The 27,967-nt window shown below is 38.5% G+C and overlaps 1 protein-coding gene across 5 annotated transcripts in view; it reads left to right on the top strand.

Annotated features, from left to right (window-relative positions):
- Window positions 1-27,967, top strand: part of rock2a (rho-associated, coiled-coil containing protein kinase 2a) — a 210,561-nt gene that overhangs the window by 83,201 nt on the left and 99,393 nt on the right. For all 5 annotated transcript variants that reach the window (XM_048530490.2, XM_048530491.2, XM_048530492.2 and 2 more), the window contains exons 2-7: window positions 698-779; window positions 2,342-2,442; window positions 10,343-10,480; window positions 12,336-12,596; window positions 13,986-14,130; window positions 22,766-22,904. In XM_048530490.2, coding sequence (XP_048386447.1) covers window positions 698-779; window positions 2,342-2,442; window positions 10,343-10,480; window positions 12,336-12,596; window positions 13,986-14,130; window positions 22,766-22,904 — 866 coding nt within the window. The remainder of the gene's footprint in view (window positions 1-697; window positions 780-2,341; window positions 2,443-10,342; window positions 10,481-12,335; window positions 12,597-13,985; window positions 14,131-22,765; window positions 22,905-27,967) is intronic.

Below are 27,967 nucleotides of genomic sequence, written 5' to 3'. Positions count from 1 at the left end.
ATCTTGGGGCTTCTATCATTATTGGAAGAGCTGCCTTGCAGATTGAGCAACAGCTTGACAGGTCATACCGAAGGACTCATACTTACAGACTATGTTCTGTACATCACCATCAGTGACCCCAGTATGTCCTGTACCACCAATAATTCACAAAGTTCCTCTGTCCCATCTGTCTCTTGGTTAAAATCCCAGAATTCCCTACCTAACAACACTGTTGTTGACCCAATCGCCAAAGGATTGTAACAGTTGGTGAAGGCAGCCTCCAGGCCAATTAGGGATCAGCAAAACTGCTCGCCTAGACAGTGACATCCTCATTCCACAAATGAATAAAAATATGTTAGTTATGGCCTTTGAAATGAAGTGGAATTAGGGTATGATGTACAGGAGCTTGAGTAAAATGAGCAAGAAGCTTCTAATTTCTTCAGAATAGAGCAATATTTCTACTATGCTTTGACTATTCTCATTGATGCTATGCTTCAAATGAAGCCCTGAAAGTATGTGTAGATTTAAGACTGAGCCAACATATTTGATGAACAGCATTCTGGATTTTTGGTCCATGCCTTTAAATGGGTGTATTTACCTTTGCGATTCAGCTGTTAAAATTCACTGTTTTGAGGCTTCCTTTCTTTTTAAATGGATATATCCCTTTCAATTTTACAATTGTACATATTGCATGAGTAACACAAGCTTTGTTTTTCAGGATGGCCTCAATGCCCTGGTCCAGGATTTGGACTTCCCTGCTCTAAGGAAGAATAAAAACATTGAAAATTTCTTAAATAGATGTAAGTTTAAAATTTTTCTGTGTCTTAGTCACTAAACTTTATCTTAAGTCACTGGAGTTATCATAAAAGCTGTTTAATTTAGAAATTTTGATGCTGAACTTAAAAATGTGTAATTTTGTTTTTTGAAAAGCATAGCTGAAGCATTTGCCTGAAAATATAAGAAGTGCATGTGTATTTGTTCGTGAACCATATAATTGGTGGAACTGTTGAATAGGTTGTATTTCGAAGTAAGTGATGGACTGTGGTATAGATTCAGAGGGGGTGGTGACTTTAAGAGACATTGTGAGACCATAGAGTAAAGAATTATTTATGAGAGTAAGAGACAGGTATTGTACAAGAATAGCAGATAATAAAATGTGAGGCTGGATGAACACAGCAGCATCTCAGGAGCACAAAAGCTGACGTTTCGGGCCGAGACCCTTCTTCAGAGAGGCTACGAAGAACTTGGACATCTGGGATGTGCGGGAGTGGAATGCCTCATCGTGGGAGCAGGTGCGGCGGAGGCGGAGGAATTGGGAATAGGGGATGGAATTTTTGCAGGAGGGTGGGTTGGAGGAGGTGTATTCTAGGTAGCTGTGGGAGTCAAGAATAGCACTCTGTTTGCAATATTTGTGCTGTGTAACATTGTCTCAGATCCTTAACTAACTAGAACATCGGGTCCCTACTTTTGGGCAGAGTTTCTTCTAGGTTGCTCGTCCACACGACAGTCTGAGATTTACCATATTTTAAGCCAATAACAAGCAAGGGTGGTAAGCTGTGACTAGATTGAGAGTTTTAATTCACTGTTCTCTGAAGTGAATGGATCTTTAAGGTGGAATGTGATCTAAAGCTGAATTTCAAACTCTGCATTCTCTCCATTTCTTTCAAATTGCATTTGCTATCCTACAAATACAAACTCTTGTTAAGAGAAAGATGTGGGAAGTGTAAAAGAAGGGAGAGCGTGGTAGATGTGAGGAAGGCTGAAATGGATTTTTAGATCAGAAGGAGAATGTGATACATGAGAGGTGGAGTGGAATTGAGCCTCCAAGATAGAATAGGACACATGGGAACAAAGCAGTTCTGTTACTAACATATAATTGTGGATGAGCCATTATTGAAATGTAGACAGGCTGTTCACAACTTGTGAAAGTTCAGTGACTTGTACATGTAAGTTGATCATGGAGAAAGAAATACTGCTTAGAAGAATTTGCAGTTTATCTAATACAAAGAAAATTTAGAGGCAGCGTTGTTGCTTGGATGAAAAAATGCCACAGATTGGGTGGTATACCGGGAAAGAATTGCCAAATTCATGGTCCACACTGAAACCAAGGTTGTATGTTTCAGTATTACTGATGCCTTCTGGGGAAGTTGAACAGGTTTGGCACTAGCATTGGAAATAGCATTTTGAGAACCATCTCTGAATATCTTCATATGCCACTCTACTATAGATTATTCAAACTGTTACCTGATTGAGCCCGCATAGTGCCCAAATAATGAATATTTTCTTGAATCAATGTGTACCAAGATTTTGTAAGGTGGCTTGCAGATTAAGAACAGTTTAAATGCATTTGTTTTCACTCCAGATGACAAAGTAATGGGCAAAGTTCGAGAAATGCAAATGAAAGCAGAGGACTATGAGGTTGTGAAAGTGATAGGACGAGGTGCATTCGGTGAAGTTCAGCTGGTAAGCAATCTTCAGTTCTTTAGAGGAATTGAACCAAATGGCCATTGACTCCAGCCAAAATTAATAATAAGTTGGTGCATAAAGCTACAATTTGGGAATCATGTGAGCGATCATGGTGGCAGAGTGAGTTCTATTTTAACTCAAAATTAAGATAAAGTTGATTGATATTTACCTTCTGATTCTCTTATTCATTGGGTTCCTAATGCTTTCTTTTTACACATTCTTGAGATTCAGACTGTTAAGTCTGCACTGAAATGAATTGATGAGTAATGAATTTTTAACAGCCCAGAAAATGGCAGTATAGTTTATGATTGACTTGTAATCTGATTTAGTTGCTTACTTTTGTATCCAACAGGTTTATTTGGAATCACAGACTTGTGTAGCATTGCTCCTTGGTCAGGTGAAGTGACTTCACCTGACCACTGTTCTGAAAGCCTGTGATTTAAAATAAACCTGTTGGGCTATAACCTGGTGTTGTGTGACTTCTAACTTTGTCTACCCCAGACCAACAAGGCACTTCCGCATCATACTTTTGTGTCAAAACATGAGGCATACTTATTCTGTTTGCCAAACATCATTGCTTGATAGAAACACAGATGTGTTGCCATAAATGTAATACCTGCCTGTTTTATTTCCTCATGAAAAAGACATTGCCTTGTTGAAACATATGATAGCAACTGAAATTTAGGTTCAAGGAGTAAATTTAGCTATGAAAATATTTGATTTCATTTCAGTTTTACAAGGGTTCTGTTGGAGTTGAGCAACCTTGTTGAGTAATAGAGCACAACTTCAATAATGTAACAAAAACCACTGTATTCCCACAAATAATTTTTTGTTTTTTGCTACAATGTATTCAAACCAAAAGCATGAAAATTACCTAGAAAGCAGGTACTGAATGTTGCCTTGTTAGATGTGTGGGCCGCCTCTCACTGTGCATTTGCAACTTACTTTGAGAATTAATCTGGTATTCCAGGAATAATTTCTGGCCAAAATGTATGCTATTGAGGTCAGGCATTTGGATATGAAATAGCTTAATTACAGCAATAACATCTTCTTTTTGTTTGTGCCTTTAATGTAGTAAGTGTCCCAAAGCTTCACAAGAGTTCTAACCCAAAAAGTCTAACATCAATTCAAAAGAAAAGATATTAAAGCAGATGGTTGGTCAAGGATGTGTGTTTTAAGAAGCATTAAAAGGGTTTTTTAAAAAAAAAGAGGGAAAGCAGGTTATGGAGGCAATTTACGAACTAAGGGCTTCAGAAATTAAAATATGGCCACCACAGGTAGAACAGATAAAATTGAGATTAACAAGAGCTAACGGTTTGGAAGAGGGCATATAATGCAGAAAGTTGTGGAGCTGGAGGAATAAAGGTTTTGGGGTGAGGTATGAACGAATTTGAAAACAATTATGAAAATTTTGAAATTAAGACATCGTTTAACCTAGAGTCATTGCCACTCACTAAGCACAGAAGATGATGGGTGAAGGACACTTGGTATGGACGAAGACAGAGTTTTGTATGGTGCCCACTTTGCTATTCAGTAGGATCATGATTGCTCCAACATTTCTAATGTCACTTTCCTGCCTTTTCTTTCAATTTCCCTTACTGATCAAGGTTCTATCTATCTCAGCCTTAAATGTACGCAACCTACTCCCTGTGGTAAGCTGTTCCAAAGGCATTCAGGGATTTGAGATAAGAAATTCCTCTTCACCTCAGTCGTAAATTGGCGCTCCTTTATTCTGAGATGATGCCCTCTGGTCCTAGACTCGGGGAAAATCCTCTTACCATTTACCCTGTCAAGACCCTTAACAATCCTACCTGTTTCATTGAGATCACCTCTCATTCTTATAATTTCTAGTGAATAGAGTCCCAACCTGTTTAACTGCCCAAAAAACCAATCCCTCCATATAAGGGATCATTCCACTTCCCTACCCCCAAAGAAATGATATCTCTCCTTAAGTAGGTGGATCAAAACTACTTTCAGTATTCCAGATGTGGTCGGACCAGCACCTTGTACGTTTGCAGTCAGGCTTTTCCCTACTCTTATACTCCAATTCCCTTGAAATAAGAGCCAATATTCGATTAGCCTTCCTGATTACCTGCTGTACCTAGGTGCTTCTAGTCTGTGATAACAGAGTGTGGAGCTGGATGAACACAGCAGACGAAGCAGCATCTTGGGAGCACAGTTCCCATTATCTCTGCTTCCAATCTGTATTATGTGCAAGTACTCAAAAGTCCCTTTGTTTAGCAGCTTTCTGCTGTTTTTGGAAAAAGAAGAATTATTATTGAAATAATATTCTGTTCTTTTGTTTTCCCTTTCAAAATGAACAACTTCATATTTTCCCACATGATATTCCATTTGCTAACTTTTTGTCCACTCGCTTAACCTATCAATATCTCTCTGTAAACTGCTCTATTTCTCCCACAGCCTGCCTTTCCATCTAATTTAGTGTCATTTCCAAATTTGGCTTCAGTGCATTCTCTTCCTCCAAGTCATTAGTACAATATTGTAACTAGAACGGATCCCTGTAGAACCCTACTGGTGACAACAAGAATTCCTTATCCCCACTTGCTGTTTCCTGCCCATGAACCTATTCTTTACCCATGCCATTAAACCACCTCCAACACTATGGGCTGTTATGACTTAACATTTTTGTGAGGTACCTTGTCAAACACTTTCTGGAAGTCCAAATGCAACGCATCTATTAGTTTCTGTCTATCCACTCGACCTGGCAGTTCTTAAAAAAAAACTCCAATAAATCGGTCACAGTTTCCCTTTCATGAAGCCATGTTGATACTGCTTGATGACATTATGATTTTCCAAATGTTCTGCTATTAACTGTTGGTTGAGCTAAATGGATTAATAATACTTGGAGCCCAGTCAAATATTGAACCCCTCTGACAACTGTATCCACATGTTAGAAAACAGTGTTTTTTCCAGATTACTAGCTACCTGAATCTTTATTCTAGGCTGAAAAAAATGCTAGAAACTACAATGGGGGTGAGATATGCAAAATCAAAATACACTTGGCATCTTTAAAGTCTTCCTGACTTGATTTGGTTCCATGAAAATCTGGTCTGTTATTTCTGAGGTGACACTTTGACAGATGTCCATAAAATGAACCCTATAATCTTGTTCTACTCCCATTTAGCTTTTCAAGTATAGACAAAACGTCTTTTAAAATATACTACTGAAAGTGATTGTGCTACCTGTTTAGATATTGTATTCAAGACAATAGCTAATTGTTTCATTTGAACAAAGCTCCTTAAACCATTTTTTTTGCCAATTGCCTTAAATTTATGTCCTATGGTTACCAGTCTACTTACCAATGATAACAATTTCTTTCTTGAGCATTATTCCTACAAAAGAACATCATCTACAGAGCAGAATTTCCCTAGTCATTAAATATAAAGATTGTTAGGAATGCAGAACATCGTTGATGACACCTGTTAATGGTACCAGCTGTTGCGTTTGGCCACCATCTCTTTACCAATGCAATATTTTGACAGTGAGGACAAATGGGGTGCAAACAAGATTACTATTATTGCAACTGTCTTGTGCAATTCATGCAGCAGCATACCTTTAATGCCACAGCCATTAATTAGGTAATTAGAAGCTGCATTATTTCATTTCATATTAAATTTCCTTTCAGCTCTATTTCCGTTGATATCCCTTCTCCTCTACCTAACCCTTAGCGCAGGCTGACAAATATTTGAACCTATTTTGAATGCTTATGGCTGTTCCCATGTGCAGCCACTAACCTTTAAGTAGTCACATTTCTTTAAATTTGAGATGCTGCAAACTCAATGTTCCATTTAGAATTAGTCAAACATGTACGAGAACTCATGTTCATTGTTCATGTGATCAGATCACACAAAATTGCCATAGTTAGTTCAAGATACTGCAGACCTTCTCAACTTTGACAGTAGCTGCTTTGCTGATTAAACTCACATAACAAAATGGATGTCAACAAACAGGTCAAATGCAACATTAGTACAAGTATAGTACAATCGTGTAGTGAAATATGATTCTATTTATAATTTAACTAGAATAAGGGAATTGTACCTTTTACAGAATTATGTCAATTAAATCAGGATCTGAAGAACAAATATTCTCACTCCATCAAATGAAAAGATAGCATACAGGATGCTGGCACCAGGCTTTCAAGAAAAGGCTTTCAATGAGGTCCAACTAAAGCCGCATTTTAAACAAATGAAATTCCACAGTTTAAGAACAGAGGGACAGAGTTAAATGGTAAACTATACATCTGTTAGCCTGATTTCAACAGTTGGGAAAATACTTAAAGGTCTTATTAAGCGTGCTGGGAGATGAATATAGCAGCAGCAATAGATTGAGTGTGAGGTATCAGAGAGAAAATGATGGGCACTTATGCTGGTAGCCCTGGCGAAAATTGATACACAGAGAGATCTGGGTGTTCAGGTCCATTGTACCCTGAAGGTGGCAAAGCAGGTCGATAGAGTGGTCAAGGAGGCATATGGCATGCTTTCATTCATTGGGCAGGGTACGAGTAAAAGAGTTGGCAGATCATGTTGCAGTTGTATAGGACTTTGGTTCAACCACATTTGGAATACTGTGTACAGTTCTGGTCACCACATTACCAAAAGGATGTGGATGCTTTGGAGATAGTGCAGAGGAGGTTCACCAGATGCTGCCTGGTATGGAGGGTGCTGGCTATGAGGAGAGGTTGAATAGATTAGGATTAATTTATATGAGGTCTACAAAATCATGAGAGGTATAAACAGGGTGGATAGCAAGAAGCTTTTTCCCAGGGTGGGGTCTCAATTACCAGGGGTCACGATTTCAAGGTGAGAGGAAAACAGTTTAAGGGAGTTATGTGTGGAAAGTTCTTAACGCAGAGGGTGGTGGTTGCCGGGAATGCGTTGCCAGTGGAGGTGTTAGAGGCAGGTACGATATGTCTTTTAAGATGTATCTAGACAGATACATGAATGGGCGGGGGGAGAGGGATATAGATCCTTAGAAGATAGGCAACAGGTTTAGATAGACGATCTGGATCGGCGCAGACTTGTAGGGCCGAAGGGCCTGTTCCTGTGCTGTAATTTTCTTTTCTTTCTTTATTACTTCCTTAATAATTGAACCTAATGCTTTTCGAAAAATAGATGCTAGTCCAATTGGCTTATAGTTACCCACTTTTTGGCTCTCCCTTTTTGGACTCTGGTGTTGTATTGGTAACTTTTCAGTCCTCTTGTACTTTTCCACAATCTAGTGATTTTTGGAAAATTACCAGCAATACACCCACCATCTCCCTAGCTGACTTTTAGGCTCCTAGGATGGAAGCCATCAGGGCCGTGGAGCTTATCTGCCTTCATCCTTGTTAGTTTGACTAACATGGTTTCTTCAGTGATTGTGGTGGTACAAAATCCCTCCCCTGTATTCTTTAATATCAATGGAACATTCAGCGTATCTTCCACAGTAAAGACTGACACAAATACCTGTTTAATTCCCCTGACGTTTTTTTGCTCCCAAACTGTTTCCCCAGATTCATTTACAAAAGGGCCTATATTCACTTTGATCTCTTTTCTTCCTTTTTAGATATATAAAGAAGCTCTGACTGTTATTTTTTATATCTTTTGCTAGTTTACCCACATAATTTATTTCTCTCTTTTAATTACCTTTAAAGATCTCCTTTACTGGATTCTGAATTTATCCCAATGTGCAGGGTTATCACCGACTTTGGCATTCTTTCAACTTAATACTGTTTTTCACTTCCTTGGGTTGCTATGGTTGGTTTAGCCCACTCTTAGAATTATTTTTTCTTACTGCGATGTATGAATTACCTCCTTAAATGTCTGCTCCTGCTTGCTGGCTTTTACATCTGCTAACTTATTCACTCAGTTTACTTCAGCTAACTCTCCTTATTTCATTGTAATTCTCTTTGTTTGTGTTAAACACAGTTATTTCTGACCAAAGTTTCTCACTGTCGATCTTAATATTAAATTCATCCTGTTATGATCACTATCTTCTCGGGAATTTGTTAAACCTGCCTCTTTACCCATTACGCGATGGATGATAGCCTGCTGCCTGGTGGTCCATGGCACATTACTCCAGGAAATCATCTGTAATGCACTATGAATTTGTTGTTGTAGCAACCCTTTCCCATTTGATTAACTCAGTCAACGTGAGGATGAATGTCACCCATAATTATTTTTCCATTCCTTTTAGGCACTCCTGTTGCTGATTTATAGCCTGCCCCACAAAGTGGCTATTCTTTGGGGCTCTGTACACTATTCCTACCAATGCCTTCTTTCCCTTGCTGTTTTGTTTTAACTCCACTCAAATGGACTCGATATCATCTGAGCCTGGATCACCTCTCATAGCACTGTTAACAAGATATAAAAGCTATGCCACCACTTTTTCCATCACCCTGTCTCTCTGAAAGGGCAAATATCCCTGAATGTTAAGCTCCCAGTTTTTGATCTCCTTGTAACTACGTTTATTTAATGGCTATGAAATCATAATCGTTTACCTCAGTTTGTGCTGTCAGTTATGCTACCTTATTCCAAATGCTTTGTGGATGAAGATACAAAGCCGTTAAGTTTGTTCTACCACTGACTTTCCTTATACTTTTATGGTTCCATGGTGCAATATGATATTTGCACATTCTTTCTCTTCTTAATTTTCTGGTAGTGATCAGCCTCATCACTCACCTGCAATCCTACTTTCTCCTTTACCGTTGATTTTATAATTTTCCATACAGCTGAACTTGCCCCTTCAACTATTCAGTTTAAAGCCCTAACTGCAGCCCTAGTTATGTGATTCACCAAGACTTTGATCTCAGTATGCTTCCAGAACTGCCTGTCTCATCAGAACAGCTTCCTCCCTCCCCAGCACTGGTGCCAGTGCCCCATAAATTCAAACCAGTTTGTTGCAAACCAGTCTTTCAGCCACACATTTATTGCTTCAATCCTGATGTCCCTGTCCAAATTAGCTCATGACTCAGGCAGTAATCTGGAGATCATTATCTTTTTGATTATGATTTTTAATTTAGCCCCCAAATACTGTCATTCCCTCCTGAGAAACTATTTCCTCAATCTACCTCTGTTGTTGGTATCTACATGGACTGTGTGAATAGTGGATCTTTCCTCTCCCACTCCAAATTCTAGTGCAGCACAGATGAGATATCTTGAACCTAGGCACCAGGCAGGCTTCATAGCCTTTGATCCTAGCTACAGAGAACAGTATCTGTTCCCTAATTATACATAAGCATGAGCTTATGTTTTTTAGAGGGTGGGATATGTGGGGCTTGGTCAGATACCTATTAGAATGTTTGTTAAGTTTGTATCAATGGGATTTGTTAGCAAGTAAACTGAGGATAGGAGATGATTGTACAAGCAGTCTTCGAAATGGTGCAGAATGGCTCCATGATCAGAAGCTCATTTTTGGGTCAAGTATGATGCCAAGGTTGCAAACAGTCTGATTCATCCTGCAGCAGTTGCCAGTTAAAGAGAACAGAGTCAGTGGTGAAGCAATATAGTTTGTTGCAAGATCTGAAGATAATGGCTCTGATTTCTGCTCATTCGCCTGTGTATGTTGGACAAGCACGTTAAAAGTTGACGCAGTGTACAGATTGGCATAGGCAACAGTGAGACAGCCCTGCATTCTTTCCGTGTACATATGGGATCCCAATGCTGAGGAAAAGAATGTAAAGGATAAGTGGGAGGAGACAATGGATAAATGCAAGTAGGAAGAGAAGCTATCATAGGCGACTCCTTGGTAGTGGTCACATATATAAAAATTCCAACAGATGTACAGTGCCATGCAACTGAGCAATGAAAAACCAAAATATTTGCAAGTAACACATCGTGTGCAAATTTGCATTTAAAGATCTGTGGATCCAGAATAATAAATTATACTTTCTCAATAGGTTCGACATAAAGCATCACAAAAAGTATATGCAATGAAACTTTTGAGCAAGTTTGAAATGATCAAGCGATCTGATTCAGCATTTTTTTGGGAGGAAAGAGATATCATGGCCTTTGCAAACAGTTCCTGGGTTGTCCAGGTAAAATTATTTTTAAACATATTTAAATTTCATATTGTTAAATCTTTTGAAAGTACATTGTGATTGTCTTCTCTCATAATTAATCGCAGTAGTAATAATATTGTGGATGATATTTATTTTTCACAATTGAGGTTTTTGTGCCGCTCTGCTTGAAAATTCCCCACAACTCTCCACTTGGGTTATCCAAACAAGATGAGTTGCTTGAGGATCATATGTAACAAGCCTAAAAATGAAATAAAATATAGTCTGGAAGCAGAAAACAGATTGATTTTCCAACCCTCCAACTCTAGCCTATCTTTTTCCTTCACCCCATTGTTGGCTGGGCTTAAAACTCAACAATCACATGACTTAACATATTTCATTCCTCAATGTACATCTGTCTGTGCCTCTCCTCCCTTCAGACTTCCTTTTAAAACCACCACTGTCCGATAAATGTTACCAGTAGAAATTGCTGACTGAGCTGCAGCTGTGGTAATGCCCTTAAATCCACAAGAATTCTGTAAATGGTATCTTGCATACACTTGCGCAATTCAGAGAAACTTAGTTCAAGTGTATGTTTGCTAAACAAAGGTTTTTCCACTATTTAGTAATCAAGGAAGTAGCAAGCTGACAACAATGAAAATCATTCTGTGTCTGTTTTTTGTGTAAAAGCTTTTTTTAATCAAACAGATGCGCCAATTAAGAGTACATTTGTTCCTCCCAACCAAAAAACACTCTCTGTTTTCACCTAATATTCAGAAATACATCTGCATTTGTATTTCTTAAAGAAAGTCATAAAAAAGCTTAGACTGGAAAATACTGCTTTTGCAAAGAACTAGAAAAGTTACTGTTTAGGTGATTTTTATCTTCTACAGTATTAACGCTGCTTCATTTTTATAATTCCTGGTCTCGAGTCTGCTCCATGCATGCAACTAGTTGTAGAAAAGGTTTTGTATTTGTAGGTATTTCAGTTTAATTTAGTGTGGATCTAATAACATATTGATAATTGATGTGTTGTATGATGTATCTGTTGTTAAAACTTACATGTAATGAGGCAGTCTTTTGCTTTTCCTTTCTTCGCTGGCAACGGTGCACTTTGCACAAACTTTTAAGTCAGCTAAATGAAATGTGATGTATCAAATGAAACAGGTATAAAATTGAGTATTGTAGGGCTTCATTCTGTTTTCTAAGAAAATCCTTCATCCATTGTTGCTCTATTGGGTATGAAGGCCCCACTGTTGTAGCGATGTGCAACGAATGTAGAAGGCAAAATCTGAACAGATTTGTTTAACGTTGTTTAAATAAATTCTGACTTTTCAGACTATTAAATACTCCAAACATCCATTGTAAACTCAAATTTACTGTTTCATACTTCAAGGCAAGCTTGAGTGCTTTAATAACTTATATTTCACTTAGGGATTGTCTACAAAGAGATTATGCCTTTATGGGATGTGACAACTCACTAAATAGCTATTTCTGCAAGAAATGTCTGAACATTGTAATGGGATGAATATGATGGTGTTGTGGTTCACAGAATAATCGTAAAAATAATTGCAATTTGCTGATTTAAATAGTTGAACAGTTCAAATGTATAGTATGGACTGTACGGTTTTACTTGTGTATTTACTTGTATTTAGAAGCTAATTTTATAATTTCTGAATAGAAATTTAAAAGGTATTTAGTATAATTAAGAGATGATATCTGATTTCCTCATGAGGGCAGGGGGTGGATGTGTATTATGGAGTGTGCTGAGCCATAGTCTAAAAATAGTTGTTCATACAGTTGTTTAGTAGTACTGATGTTGAACAGGATGTTCACAAATCATTTTCTATTATTAAGAAAAACGTTGTTGTAACATTTGCTATTTTTCTTGCAGCTATTTTATGCCTTTCAAGATGACAGATATCTCTATATGGTAATGGAGTATATGCCTGGTGGTGACCTTGTAAACCTCATGAGCAATTATGATGTGCCTGAAAGATGGGCCAAGTTCTACACTGCTGAAGTCGTGCTTGCCTTGGATGGCATTCACTCAATGGGTTTTATACACAGAGATGTTAAGCCTGATAATATGCTATTAGACAAATTCGGACATTTAAAGTTGGCAGATTTTGGTACTTGTATGAAAATGGATTCGGTAAGTTAAGATGCAATGAAATGGTTTCAAAAAATGCTTAGTCATTCAAACTAACGAGGTTTTTTTAAAAATTGCCCCGTTGTGCAGGGACAATTTCTGTTGGATGAACTTGTGCTAATTTTATGATTTACTAATCAGAATGGTTTTCTACTATGTCCATAATTTTGATAATTATATATAACACATAGTTCTGTGTCTGTGTAAATAATGTAAACTGCCACATCTTTTGATTGTTTTAAAATGTGACTGCATTATTATTCTTTAAAGGTCACCTGCTAATTTTACTTGCATCTGAATCTCAATTTTAAATTTGTTTCAATCTGTGCCAACTTTCTCCTGATTTTAAATTGAAACAAATGGCATCTTTTTTATTTTTATAATGATCTGCCATTTGTTCTCATGTAATCATCTTAATTGGCAATGTAACCAAAATTTTCAGTTTCCAAGAAGTCATTTTGGAGAAATAATTGAAGCATTTTGAGTATTTTTATTGCATAATTTTGTTATTTTCCCCTTTTGAGCAATGTTGTAATAAAGTAATGTAAGTAAAATCATTACAGTCCTATTGGACCATAAAACTGCTCTCATGAGAGACAGATGACTAGTATGCTTTAACTTGAGGGTCACTACACCTCAGGTGAGGGAACCTTGATAGTAAGGTCAGGAATGTAACCTGTGCTATTAGCCTCACTCTGCAACACAAACTAACCCTGACTAACCCATCCCCTATCATCATTGAATTAAACTCTGAGATGCTTGGCTTTCAATATCAAAGCAAGAACTCTCTTGCATATCATTACTTGTGAAATGAATATTTGTTGTATTTTTTTTAAATTAGTTATAGCTTTTTTTATTTTAAATCCAGACTTTTTATTTATTGATGCACACTTTGACTTCAGTCTTTGAATATAGAAAGGAGATACCCCCACCCCAAAGTAGAATCAGTTCTTTTGGTGCCCTCTTCTGTTTGCAAGCCAAAAGACTGTTGCAATTATGCACGAATAACTTCTCATTGCAGACTGCCCAATGCATGCAGTTTTTCTGGAGGAGAACGTGACAAGTGCACAGGATAAACCACATAGCACAAGTTTGTTCAAAAATTTCTTTTTGATTTGTTAATTTGACCGCAGCCTATTGTAAAATTGTATTGTTTGCCATATGTCAGTTTCCAATTCTTTCGGGCTATGTTTTGATAAATCAAGGCACGTTTGCTGAAATGTGCATATTTTAGAAACTGCAAAATAAGTGGGTCTTATGAAATACGTTACCATGATGACAGCGTGCATAAAGTCTAACTTCAGAACATGATTTTAAAACTGCACACTTTGTATTTTGACTGCATTTTGTAAAAACATTTCTTTTTCTCATTGCCATCATCTAAATACACAGACTGGAATGGTTCGATGTGATACTGCAGTTGGAACTCCTGATTACATCTCTCCTGAGGTACTAAAATCACAGGGAGGGGATGGTTATTATGGCCGGGAGTGCGACTGGTGGTCTGTGGGAGTTTTCCTGTATGAAATGCTAGTTGGTAAGTTTAGAAACACGTACTAATTTATCAAAAAAAATGAATGTAAACCTAAACATAGGTGGTATTGGCTGATAGCATATTTTTGATAACAAATTAGTGTTGTCTGCAGATAAGCCAGTTGACGGCTGGTGACAGCTTTGAAGATGGTGCAGTTGCTTCAATTAAATAAAGTTTGCAAATTTTGTTGACCTGATTCGCATGCATTTTGTGATTGCAGAGTTTTTTGTATTTGATACTTTTTACATTCATCAGCCTCAGTTGGGTATTGCAACAGAAACCTTTACTTAAAGTTGCTTAATAATTCTCGGGGATAAACAGAGTGCTACATCACGTATATAAAATGTACTGTTCGGGTGGAGCCATTTGGTCGAACTGCTCTATAGCTACTATTGTGCTTCATGCCTCATTCTTGATTTGTTTTCTCCTGCCCGTATCATTCTCTTCCATTTTCCTTCTTCTGCATAAGTATATTGTTACCATCTGCTTCAGTCATTTCATGTGACATCACATTACATATGCTCATCACTATATCTTAAAAACTCCAAAACTCTTATTTGAATTGTTAAAGGCTGACTTACATTTGTGTCAACTTTGTCCTGCATTCATCCAGGTGGAAGCAGGGTGGGAACGAAGAAACTGTCTTAACAACATGAGTACATTTGCTTCGGTTCAACTAATCAGATTCGAGCAGATTTGCCTTACAGATTGATCCGTATCCATTGAGACATTTGGACAATGAAAATATTACTGCTGTCAATCTTGAAAGTTTCAATTCAGGGAAATGTTCCTGATTTCTGTGTTTCATGGGAATAGGTGCTTCCTGATCTCTTTGCCAGATTGCCCACCTCTAATGCAAGAGTCGTTCATTCTTGATCTGCATCTTTATTATGTGACTGCATTATTTAGTTCACTTTAATTATATCATCCTGCATCCTGTTAATTCAAGATAATATAAATTGCCCATGAAGATAGCAGTAAGCCACTTTCTTGAACGACTGCAGTGAATGTGGTGCAGGCACACCAGTCTACTTTTAGGAGGAGTTTCTGGGATTTGGACCCTATGATAGTGAGGGAAAATGGCAATCAATTTCCAAGTCAATGTGTTGCGTGAATTGAAGAATTTGCAGTTCTGTTGTCTTTATGCTTCTACTCCAACGAAGTAGTTCAGGCTAGGGGATTGAAAAGTACAGTTAAAGGGGACCTGTTGAATTATTGTGTTGCAATTTTTCCTCATTTCTTTACACCTGTTAAGCATGATTATTTCGATGAACTTGTCGTCAGCCCCCTTTTGATAAAGGGCAACATTTCATTATTCTTTTTGTTTGTGCACAAATTGTTAACAACTTGTATATATGAGCATCCAAATCAAATCTGCTTAATTTTCAAGCCTATTTATTAAAAACCAAAGACCTGCAAATGTTGGATATCCGAAACAAAATCAGAAATGGCTGGAAAAAATCAGCAAGTCTTAACAGCATCTGTTAGCAGAAAGCAGAGTTAATGTTTCATGCCCATTTACCCTTCCTGAAGACTATGTTATTTCTGCTTTCTGTTCACAGATGCTGCCAAACCTGACTTTTTCCAACAATTTCTGATTTTGATTCTGCTAATTAGGTTACTCTTCCACAAAATAAATCTCTGGTTCTCTTTATCTGTCTTAATATTTGCATTCTCTCAATTCTGACAACATCCCTGTTATTATTCTTAGCACATGTTTCAAGTGCTTTACAAAATAAAACCTGAAAGAACTGTGGCTGCTGTAAATCAGAAACAAAAACAGAAATTGCTGGAAAAGCCTGAGTAAAGTTCTGAGGAAGGGTCACTCGACACAAAATGTTAACTCTGATTTCTCTCCAGAAATGCTGCCAGACCTGCTGAGCTTTGCCAGCAATTTGTTTTTAGTTCAGGTGCTTTACCGTGTCCTTGGTATGAGGACTCAAGTTGCACATTGTACCTCAAATGTGGGTTAATTGACATCCTGTATAATTTTAACATTACCTCCTCGCTTTTATGTTCATCCAGAAATCCTAGAATGTTAGAAGAAAAAAGATGGCCAATCACTCTGTCATGTTTGTGTTATCTCTTTGCGAGTGGAACTCTGCTCATCCTACCTCCCTGTCCTTTCCTGTTGTTTTGCATTTTGCCTCGTCAGTCACTTATCCAATTGCTTATTGAAAGGCATGATTAAGTCTGTTTTCACCATTCAGTCAAATAACAAAATCCAGTTCCTAACCAATTGCTAAATAAAAACTTGTTATATTGCCTTCTATGCTTTTATTGCTAGTCGCCTTAAATTGATGCCTTTGGCTTCATTGGTGAAGGGAACATGCTTTGCTATCTACTCTATTCATGTCCGAATGATTTGAACTCCATTTGCACGTTTTATGATCTTGCAAAGTTGTCAGGCTGCCTACAATTTATATATTGGTGTCATGGTAATAATACCTCAGGGCTAGTGATCTGGAGGCCTAGTCTGATGCTGTGGAGATGGGAAAATGGTAGCTTTTGAAATTTAAATTAAATGAATATGGAATTAAGCTAGTCTTAATACTCGAGATGTTTGTGAGTGGTTGACTCTAAAGTGGCCAAGAATACCACTCCATTATTTCAAACCATAATGGAGCCAAAAAGCAATGAAACTGGACCATGTCAACCTAGATATTGGAAATTACAATAATACACTTAACCCCATCAGACTTGTGAAGTCCTCATTACTAACATCAGGTCCTTACTTCAAAATTGGGAGACCTGTCTCTCAAACCGGTTAAGCAACAGCTTGACATGCTTATTGGGTTAAGGATCCCTGATACCACCGAACACCATTGTGAAAATGTTTTGTCCCACCAGATGGACAGTCCGACTTGAGGTGGTGAGAGGAAGGAGAGAGTTGCAATGTGAGTCCTAAACATAGACAAAGTAGTCCACTTGATTGGTACCCTATCTGATAACTTAAAAACTCACTCTTTCCACTAATGGTGCACTGATGACCAAGTGCAACTACATGATGCATCACCAAGCTCTTGTGGCATGCACCTCCCAGGCTGCAACTTCTACCACTGTGAAAGACAAGGGCAGCAAATACATAGAAATATTATTGCCTGCAAATTTCCCTCCAAACAATTCCATTCTGAATTGGAACTATATTGCTGTTCCTTTGCTTTTGTTGAGACAACATCCTTGAATTCTGCTCTTACCTGTTGTGGACTGCAACTCATGGATTGCAGCAGTTGAAAAGTTATCCCACTCATCACTTTAAGAGCAATTAGGGATGAGCAACAAATGCTGGCCTGGTGAGTGACATGTTCACATGCTGTTGAAAAATGAATCATTTTTAAAACATTCCCTGATTTGTCTGCTCCTCCAACCCATTTAGATTTTTATTTTCAATACTCAATGTAATTGCCATTAATGTGGCTACTCCTCAAGTATGTATGCTTTTGCTGTTCCTTATATTAATTACCCTCCTCTAATTTCTGAGTCCAAATTATTTATATGTGATCAAAAGCAATTGTCTCACCCTGGATCTCATTGGATCAATTTATACCACTATCTGTCTGTATCAGAAGTTTCCTCTAATGCTGTTGCTAGTAGTCTGTTCTGGGTACATCTTACCAGATGTTCTTCCACCTTGCTGCTGACTCTTATTTTTGCTAAGCTTTGTCTCATGCGCTTCTTATGAGCTACCTTATTGAAGACCTTCTGACAGTGCATGTATATCACATTCATTACGGTGTTTCTTTTGTTGCTTCTGAATGAGCATGTTTAGCATCTCTTTTAGCAATCTTTTGTACTCAGTGTAGTGATAGAAAACATCTTTCTTACTATTATAACAACAAAAATTGTTGGGGAACCTCAGCAGGTCTGGCAGTATCTGTGGAGAGAAAGTAGATTTCATGTTTTGTGTCCAATGACCCCTAACAGAATTGGTAAACTCTGCTTTCTCTCCCCAGATGCTGCCAGACCTTCTGCAGTTCTCCAACAATTTCTATTTCAGTTTTTCAGCATCCACAGTTCTTTGTTTTACCTGTTTTAGTTGTTCCTGCTGTTGCTCAAAGCTCCTTCGATTTGTATCTCTGCTTTTGTTGGTAGGAAGTAGATTTATATTGAAAGTTCTTCGCTGCTATTCCTTCATAAATTGAGAGTTTATGAATACTGAGAGTTCATCTTGCTTTTTCCTTTAATGGCTCTATTTCTATTTTGGTCTTCCATTTGTTACTTAGGTCAGTGTAGGATATACTTACTTTTTCTCTTCCCTAATATTTTAATTTCATATCATCTTTTTCTCTTTTTAACTCTTTCCAGAGTTTAGTATGTGCTCTTTGCTATCTGGTCCTTCATGTGCTCTAATATATGTCACTCTTCAGCTTCAGTGTTTCCCTCCAACTTTTATTTATCCTTGGCATTACTATTTTGCCTGTTTGTTCTTGATATTGATGGTTTGCGTGATATGGGTGGGGAGTAGATAATGGGTTCAAGCGTGAGGTATTTTTACTCTGAAGGCACTTAAATGTTGCTATTTCAGTTACAGGGCAGATGGGATGATGAAAAATGCATTGAACAGCCTCTAGTAGGTGACCATCTGACAGCCCTCTGGCTTCCAAAATGTGACAGGCAACAGTCCGGATGGAATAATGCCTGTCGCGTATGAAGTTCTGGCTTTGCCTGGAGAGAATGGGTTGCCATACAAAGGCAAAACTTCACTTTACGTCACAAAGGGAACCTTTTTAACTTTCTTGGAGATCACATTATTCTTCTCACAGACTGCTCACTTGGTGTTTATGTGAAAGCTGTTGCAACTTCATTGCTTAGCCTCTTGTTAAAAAGATATGGTAGTCTAATTGATGTCATGAATCATTGATTCATTTTGACTAATGAGGCACAATTGGGTCCTCCTCCACCATGAGTGTTTTCCTGATTAAGTGGCATGCTTTATTCTCAATCAGGTTTATCCAGCCTTTTTCCATTAAACGGAGCTGCATTCTTTGCTCACTTAAGATGGGGGCTGCGAAGTGCTCAGCAAATTTTGGGGTAATAAAATGAGAAGACTAATTTGTGGTCTTAGCTTCTCTGCACTATGTTGAGCACTGATTCAGTGAGATATCTGGCATTGCCTTTGCTTACACACTAAACTAATGCCTACGCATTGATGTAACTAAACTCCATCAGTGATGGACCTGGACATTTGTTGCAGTCAACTCTGCTTTTCCATAGGTGCTGCCTTCACTTCCTGTTTTATTTTCAGATTTCCAGCATCCACTGTGTTTTGCTGTGGTGATCTGGCCTTGCTGGTAATGGTGGAGGAAGAAAATTCCGGGTCCTGGGGTTACAGATGTGGTGAAATTCAATTTTGTTACCACTGGTGGATCACAGCACCCTATCATGCCCAGTTGAGAGATACCAACTCTATCATTAATCTATCTAGTTTCTTCTTTAAGCGCTCTGTTGTTACTAATTTATATCTGAGATTCAGTTTGTTTTTGTTACGCAATGGTAGTAGGGGAAATGGGCCAAAGTCAGGCATATGGAGCTAGGCTGCAGATCAGCCATGATCTCATTGAATGGTGCAGCAGGCTCAAGCCCTGTGTAATGAGACAGGAATAATAAATGATCTCACAGTTAGGGATCCTGTCTGAAGGAGCAATCACAGTATGGTCAAATTTAAAATACAGATGGAGCGTGAGAAGGTTAAATCCAGGACCAATGGCCTGTGCTTATACAAAGGAGACTATGATGCGATGAGGGAGGCATTTGGTAAGGAAAACGGGAGCAAAAACTTTATGATGGGTCAATTGAGGAATAGTTGAGGACTTTCAGAATGATTTTTCAGTGTTCAGCAGAAGTATATTCCAGTCATAAGAAAGAACTGTAGGAAAAGAAATAGTCAGCCATGGATGTCTCAGGAATTAAAGGAAAGTATCAGATATTTTAAAAAAAATACGTACAGAAGAAGTAAAGATTAGTGGGAAACTCGTAGACTGGGAAAACTTTAAAGGCCAACAGAAAGCCACAAAAACAAGTTATAAAGAAAAGTGAGATAGATTATGAAAGTAAGCTAGCTCAAAATATAAAAACAGGCAGCAAAAGTTTTAATAAGTATGTAAATTGTAAAAGTGTGGTGAAGGTAGGCACTGGTCCTTTAGAAGATAAGAAGGCCAATTTAATAACTGGGAATGAGGTGATAGCCGAGGCATTAAACAGTTATTGTGTGTTGGACTTCACAGTGGAAGAGACAAATAACATGCCGAAAACTATTGGCAAGAAGGTTATAGCGGGTGAGGACCTAGAAACTATCATTATTTACTCAGGAGGCAGTGCTAGGCAAGCTAATGAGGCTAAAGGTAGATAAGTCTCCTGGCCCTGATGAAATACGTAGCAGGGTACTGAAAGAGGTGCTGGGGGAAATAGCAGATGCACTAGTAATTATGTACCAAAATTCCTGGACTCTGGGGTGGTTCCTGCAGATTGGAAAACAGCCAATGTGACGCCGCTGTTTAAAAAATGAAGTAGATTTTAAAAAAACAGGTAACTATAAGCCAGTTAGCTTAACTTCGGTAGTGGGGAAAATGCTTGAATATATCATTAAGGAAGAAATAGCGTGACATCTGGATATAAATTATCCCCTTGGGAACACCCAGCATGGGTTCATGAAGTGTAGTTCATGTTTAACTAAATTTATGGAATTCTTTGAGGACTTTACTTGCATGGTGGACAATGGGGAACCTGTGGATGTAGTATATCTGGATTACCAGAAGGCATTTGACAAGGTACCACACCAAAGTCTGCTACATAAGATAGAGTTGTATGGTATTACAGGGAATGTAATGGCATGGATAAAGAATTGGTTGATTAGTAGAAAACAAAGAGTTGAGGCAAATGGTTGTTTTTCTGATTAGCAGTCAGTGGCTAGTGGTGTGCTTCAGGGATCAGTGTTGGGACCACAATTGTTTACAATTTACAGAGGTGATTTGGGGTTGGAGACTAAGTGTGGTGTGTCAGAATTTGCAGATGACACTAAGGTGAGTGGTAGAGCAAAGTGTGCAAAAGACACTGAAAGCCTGCAGAGGGATATAGATAGTCGAAGTGAGTGGGCAAAGGTCTGGCAGATGAAGTACAATGTTGATAATTGTGAGGTCATCCGTTTTGGTAGGAGTAACAGCAAAATGAACTATGTTTTAAATGGTAAAAAATTGCAGCACGCTGCTGTGCAGAGGGACTTGGGTGTCCTTGTGCATGAATTGCTAAAAGTAGGATTGCAGGTGCAGCAGGTAATTAAAAGGCAAATGGAATTTTGTCTGCCATTGCTGGAGGGATGGAGTTTAAAAACAGGGAGGCTATTCAGCAGCTGTATAGGGTCTTGGTGAGGCCACACCTGACCAAGTCTCCTTACTTGAGAAGGGATATACTAGCACTGGAGAGGGTGCAGAGGACATTCACTCAGTTGCTTCCAGAGTTGAGAGGATTGGATTATGAGGAAAGACTGAGTAGACTGGGGTTATACTCATTGGAATTCAGAAGAATGAGGGCAGATCTTATAGAAACATATAAGATTATGAAGGGAATAGATAAAATGGAGGCAGTGATGTTGTTTCTGCTGGCAGGTGAAATTAGGACTCGGAGGCATAGCCTCAAAATAAAGGGAAGGAGAGGTCAGGAGAAACTTCTTCGCCCAATGGATTGTGAATCTGTGGAATTCCCTGCCCAGTGAAGCAGTTGAAGCTACCTCACTGAATGTGTTTAGGGCAAGGCTAGATAAATTTTTGAACAGTAAAGGAATTAAGGGTTACGGTGAGTGGAGCGGAGTCTCAAAAAGGTCAGCCACGATCTTTTTGATTGGCGGGGCAGACTTGAGGGGTTGGATGGCCTACTCCTGCTCCTCGCCCTTACGTTTTGAAGGGGCTGAATAGCTACAGCAGTTCGTATGTTCGTTCATGCTGTGAATTATTTTTGTTTTCATGAAGTAGTTGCTGTGTTTCCTTCTCTAATGCTTGTTTATATCAATAGGCTTCAATCATAATCGATCCCATCCCATTTTGCTTTTGTTTTTTGCTGACACTTCTGGTATGCATTCATCAGCTTCGTTCATATTGCATAGTCCCTGTTCACTCAGTATCCATCCTTCTTGGGGAGAGGGGATTGCAGCGGCTCAAAACATGAAATGAAAGGTAAATATTTTGAAAATATACAGCACCATTCAGTGTCTCAAAAGAAGACTTGGGGCCATTCACTTGTGCTCTTCATTTTCTGCATTTTCATTTTGTTAAACCAAACTTTTTAATGGAACTTCGCTGAAATACAACATTAATCAAGACTACCTATGTGGGAGGCTTTGTCCAGCATACTTCTCATCAAAATATAAGAAAAGGCTAGATTGATCTTGTGTGTTAATCCCAGCTACCAATTTGTCAATCAACACATTAGTTTTCTGCTGTCATTATTATACTCGTCATGCCTTATTTTATAATTGTAACATTGACTTAAAATTTTTAGTAAAAAATTTCTGAAACTGGGATATTTATGTTATCAATGTATGTGATGAGGATTTCAGCATATTTCTGATTTTTATTTTTGCAGAGAAAAGTTCATTCTTATCCAGATGTATTTGACCTGAATTCTCCTGTACATTTTTTTTTGCCAGGTGATACTCCTTTTTATGCAGATTCTCTTGTGGGGACATACAGTAAAATCATGGATCACAAAAATTCGCTCAATTTTCCAGATGATGTTGAAATTTCAAAGCACGCTAAAGACCTCATCTGTGCCTTTTTGACTGACAGGTATTCTTCCTCAGGTTTCAATCGCATTTTTATTAACAGTTAGCAAGTTAACAATTGCAATCCATAAGACCAAGGTGCCATTTATTTCTGAACATTATGCCAACTTAAGGACTGATATGGTGGCATACAAGGCTAGTAATCTAGTGATCCAGGCTAATGCTGTGGAGATAACAAAGTGTGGAGCTGGATGAACATAGCAGGCCAAGCAGCATCCTGGGAGCAGGAAAGCTGATGTTTTGGCCTAGACCCTTCATCAGAGGGTCTGACGAAGGGTCTAGGCTCGAAACATCAACTTTTCTGCTCATAAGATGCTGCTTCGCCTGCTATGTTCATCCAGCTCCACACCTTGTTATCTCGGATTCTCCAGCATCTGCTGTTCCTTTTATTTCTAATGCTGTGCATACATGGGTTCATATTCCACCCATAGTTAATAAACCTGGACTTTTTTTTTAAAAAACCTAGCTTCAATAATAAGTAACTGTGAGACAACTGTCAATGCTATTACAAACCGACCTGGATCACTAGTGTCCTTTAGTGAAGGAAAACTGGAGTTTCAAAGAGGAATCATTTGACTTGAAATGTTATCCCTCTCTTTAATCATGGGTGCTACCAGGCCCACTGAGTTTCTCCAGCATTTCTGTGTTTTCACCCAAGTTCCCCTTCTGAAATTTGTGACTGACATTGGTTCTTACTCTCCAAGTGTTGTGTCTCCCTGTTAAATTTTCTGTTATTACAACAAATCAAGATGTTAATGTGTTAGAAGCAGTTCAGAGAAGGTTTTCTAGGCGATTACACAGAATGAGTGGATTGCCTTTGAGGAAAGGCTAAACAGGCAAGGCTTGTGTCCTCTGAAGTGCAGAAGAGTCAGAGGTGACTCAAGATATAGAACAATACAGCGCAGAACAGGCCCTTCGGCCCTCGATGTTGTGCCGACCTGTGAACTAATCTAAGCCCATTCTCCTACACTATCCCATCATCATCCATCTGCTTATCCAAGGACTGTTTAAATTCCCCTAATGTGGCTGAGTTAACTACATTGGCAGGCAGGGCATTCCACTTAACTGAAAGATACAAAGGGAACTTGATCTGTGAATGTGGAAAAGATGTTTCCTGTTGTGAGAGCATCCAGAACTCCGAGTCTCAGTTTCAAAATAAGGAATCGCACATTTAAAACTGAGTTGAGGAAAACAATTTAGTCATTAATTTGTCTCTGAGGGGTGAGAGTCTTTGGAATTCCTTTCCTCAAAAGACAGTAGATGGAGAATCTTCAAATATTTTTAAGGAGTGGTAGGTAGATTACCAAGGGTATGAAAAAATGATCAGGCATTTGCAGGATTGTAGAGTTAATGTTGAATTCCGATCAGCAAAGATCTTATTGAAAGTTGAAGCAGTTTCGAAGGGCCAAATGGCCTACTCTTGTGTGTTTGTATGCTCTCCACAAGAAACCACTCTGAGCCCTCCACCCTTGCAAACTACCATTTTCCAATTGCTCCTTTTTTAAGTCATTGGCTGAATACTTACCCGCTGCCAAATCAGTCCCCCATCATTCCCAGAACTGCGTTGTTGAATTCCTCCAGTCATCTTTCTACCCCTGCCTGCAGATCTGCAATGGCTTTAACTCTTCAGAGTCACAGAAGACATCCTACATAACGGATACTGATTGTGGCAAGGTAGGTTTGCTTTCTTCATTCTTCACAATTTATTTGCAGGCTTTGACAAGGATGAACTTATCTTCTTTCAACACTGTAGCCCAGCCACGTGGCTTTGCTCTTGAGTTACTCCTGTTGTATATGTAATTGTAGCTAGAGAATCATATGGCATGTCTTCACTTTCTAGTCATGTGCTGTTATCTCTAGTATCCCTTAATGATTAATCCTTGATGTCCTATTTCTGATCTCGATGTTGTTCCTTCGCGTGATATCTGAAGCCAGCATTGGTTTGCACATGTACACTGATGATATCTGACATTACCTCCCCATCCATTTCAACTCTTGCCCTGTTGCTAACTTATTAGGTTGTTTATCTGACGTCCTGTGTGGGAGGAGCAGAAATTTCCTCTAATTAATATTAGCAAGGCTGAAGCCATTATTTCCGATACACACTCCAAACTCTGTACCCTACCTGCTGACTCTATTCTTTTAGTTCTGAGTGCTAAGTTTTAGAAAGGATCTGAATGCATTGGAAAGAGACCACACGTCATTTGCAAGAATCATTCTTGGGATGAGAAACTGCAGTTATAATGATAGACTTGAGAAGTTGGGACTGCTTTCCTTTCAGAGGAAGAAATTTGAAAGAGATTTAATGGAAGTTTTAAAAATCCATAAGGGGTAACCAATACCATTTGTAAAAGGATCGAGAGTCAAAGAACACAGTTTTTAGATCATTTAACAAAAGAAGCAAATGCAATGTGAGAAAATACTTTTTCACACAGTGAGTACATAGGATATGGAATCCATTACCTGGAAGTGCAGTAGATGCAGGTTTAGCTGAGTGTTCAAGAGGACATTAAATTACTTTTTAAATAGAAAAGAAATGAGGTGTAAAATGAAAGGAGTTTGGCACAAAATCCAAATATGGAGACAGCTGGTGCAGGCATGATGGGCCAAACAGCTGCCCCTACACAACATCTTTGTGAATTTAACTTTGGTTAAATTTTAAATTGTAGCTTACATTTTTTAATTTAACAAGTGCCTCTCTCAGGTATGATAGTATAATGGTTATTCTGCTGAATTTAAAACTTAGGGGCCATGAGTTCAATTGCTAGCTGGTAAGTTTAAGATTAAAGTTAGTAAATTTTGAAATTTGTGGATCAGCATGCTAATGTGTCAGTAAATATTAAGAGAAATAAGGCTTTTAACTCTATTTAGACCTCTCGTGGTTAGGTATTTCCTCAGCTGCCTTTGCTCTAATAAAAGCAACTCTAGCATCTTTAATCTTTTCTGAAAACTCAAGTTCTCCAGTTCAGGCAACATCCTCATAAATCTCCTCTGTGCCCTCTAGTGCAATCACATCTTTGCTATTGTGCGCTGAACAGAACTAGAGACAGTATTCCAGCTGTAGCTTAAGTGGCATTTAATACTGTTTGAGCATAACCTCTATACTCTCAGATGCTGTGCCTTGGACAAATAAAGGCAAGTGTGCATCCTTGACCATCTTACTTCCTTGTCCAACATCCTTCAGGAATCTGTGGGCATTCAATTTAAGGTCTCCTTCAATTCCTCTACATTTTTTTCAGTATCCTGTCTCTTTCCTTGACTTGTTAGCCTTGTCCATTTGTACCCTTACTCCTCTGGATTGAAATTTATTGCTATAGTTTTACCTATTTGACTAGTCCATTGATATCTTCTTATAGCCTACTCCTCCTCAATTATCAACCACTCAACTACTCTTTGTATCATCTGCAAACTTTTTAATCACCCTTGTTAGGTACAAGGCTCAATGTTTGATATCCATTAGGAAAAGCAAGAGACCTCGGACTAACCCTTGCAGAACCATTTTTGGAAACGCAGTCACGAAAGCACCCATTGGCCAATATCCTTTGTTTCAGATTTTGGATCTCGTCTTAATTACTGGATCTTTTCTTATGGCTGTTAGTGCACTGTTGTGTATTTGTGGAATTTTTCTCTCGTACTTTGTAGAGTGTGTCCTGTTTGGCGCTGAAGTTTAAGGGTAATGCAGAAACCAGATGTCCCCAAACAGAAGTGACCTGTAGGCTTTTCTCTTGAAATTTAGTAAAGCTGAGAGAATGAAAGAGGTTATGCAGAGCAAGGCAAGCTGATCGAGCAGGAGGGAAGGAGTCAGCAAAATTCATAATTGAAGAGGGTCTTGAAGGAACTGAAATTCCAGAGTGACCAATGCTTTAGATCACTCCACTTAACAAATGAGGTCACAACTGAAATTGGCTATCTAACTGCAGAACGGGGCAAGTAGCATCTTGCCTGTGGCTGTCAAGCTGATTTGTGATTCTGAATTTAGCTTAGCGTATTCCAGGGTACTGCTGGAGATATTAGCAACATCTTGCAGTTTATGCAATACTACAATATGAAGAAGGTCACCGGGACTTCACATAGAGACGCAGCCATCCTCTGCCAAAAGTGCTGAGTGGATAATTAATCTTCTCTTCTCCCTATGTGTTCAGCATCACAAGTACCACTTTACATCCAATTTGATTCACTCCACGAGGTCAAGAAATGGCTGAAGGCCCTTAATTTTATAAAAGCCGAGGAACTTGACAACATCCTCTAGTATTGAAGAATTGTCCCAGAGCTCAATGCATTCCTCGTTTCTGTGCCGCTTCCAGACAATGTGGAAAGTGGCTCTGGTATGCCCGGTCCATAAAAAGTTCATCCAACTTGATGAATTACCATTTTAGCAGTCTGCTGTTAATCAGGAGCAAAGCATTGGAAAATGCCTTGCATCTCCAGACCTCATTACCACTTTGGTCCATATATTTCCTCATTATCTGATGAGTTCCTATACAAGGTCGACAGAAACGTTTTTCTGAATCATGTCCACTCAACGAACTTCATGCTCTTTCCATTTTCATTATTTGTCTTTTACTACAAATGTTACTTTTTCATTTTTTGGATCACCCCATGGTGTGCTTGCATGAATTTCTTTCACTTTAGACTTGAGTGAACATACTGTTGGCTCATTCATTCTGTACAACCTCCCGACTACAAGGAGATCTGCACACTTTCAAGGTCCGTGTAATATATCATGAGTCAATTCTGAAGAGTGGGAAGCCTCCACGGAGTTAGAATGCATAACCGGCAAGGCCCATTTGATTGATCACAAGTTTGGCCCCAATTTGCATGAACAATATGAAAGATCCATTCAATAAGTCAAGCTTTTTAACATGTTAATACATCATTAAAAAGGCCAAAATAAAAATCAGCCGGTCTGCTCTGAAGTCCTGGATCACCAAAAGGATTTTTTTAAAAATGACAACATTGGCGCAAAAGATGGAATCTTAGATAAATTGGACAGCAGCTTAAGTGGCATTGAAGTTGGGAGGTTGTAAAGAGTGAATGAGTCAACAGTATGTTCAATCAAGTCTAAAG

The sequence above is a fragment of the Stegostoma tigrinum genome, chromosome 4 (assembly GCF_030684315.1).
Source record: "Stegostoma tigrinum isolate sSteTig4 chromosome 4, sSteTig4.hap1, whole genome shotgun sequence".
Lineage (NCBI taxonomy): Eukaryota > Metazoa > Chordata > Chondrichthyes > Orectolobiformes > Stegostomatidae > Stegostoma > Stegostoma tigrinum.
The sequence above is the reverse complement of the archived record's forward strand: the minus strand, read 5'-3'. Positions and strand labels throughout refer to the sequence as shown.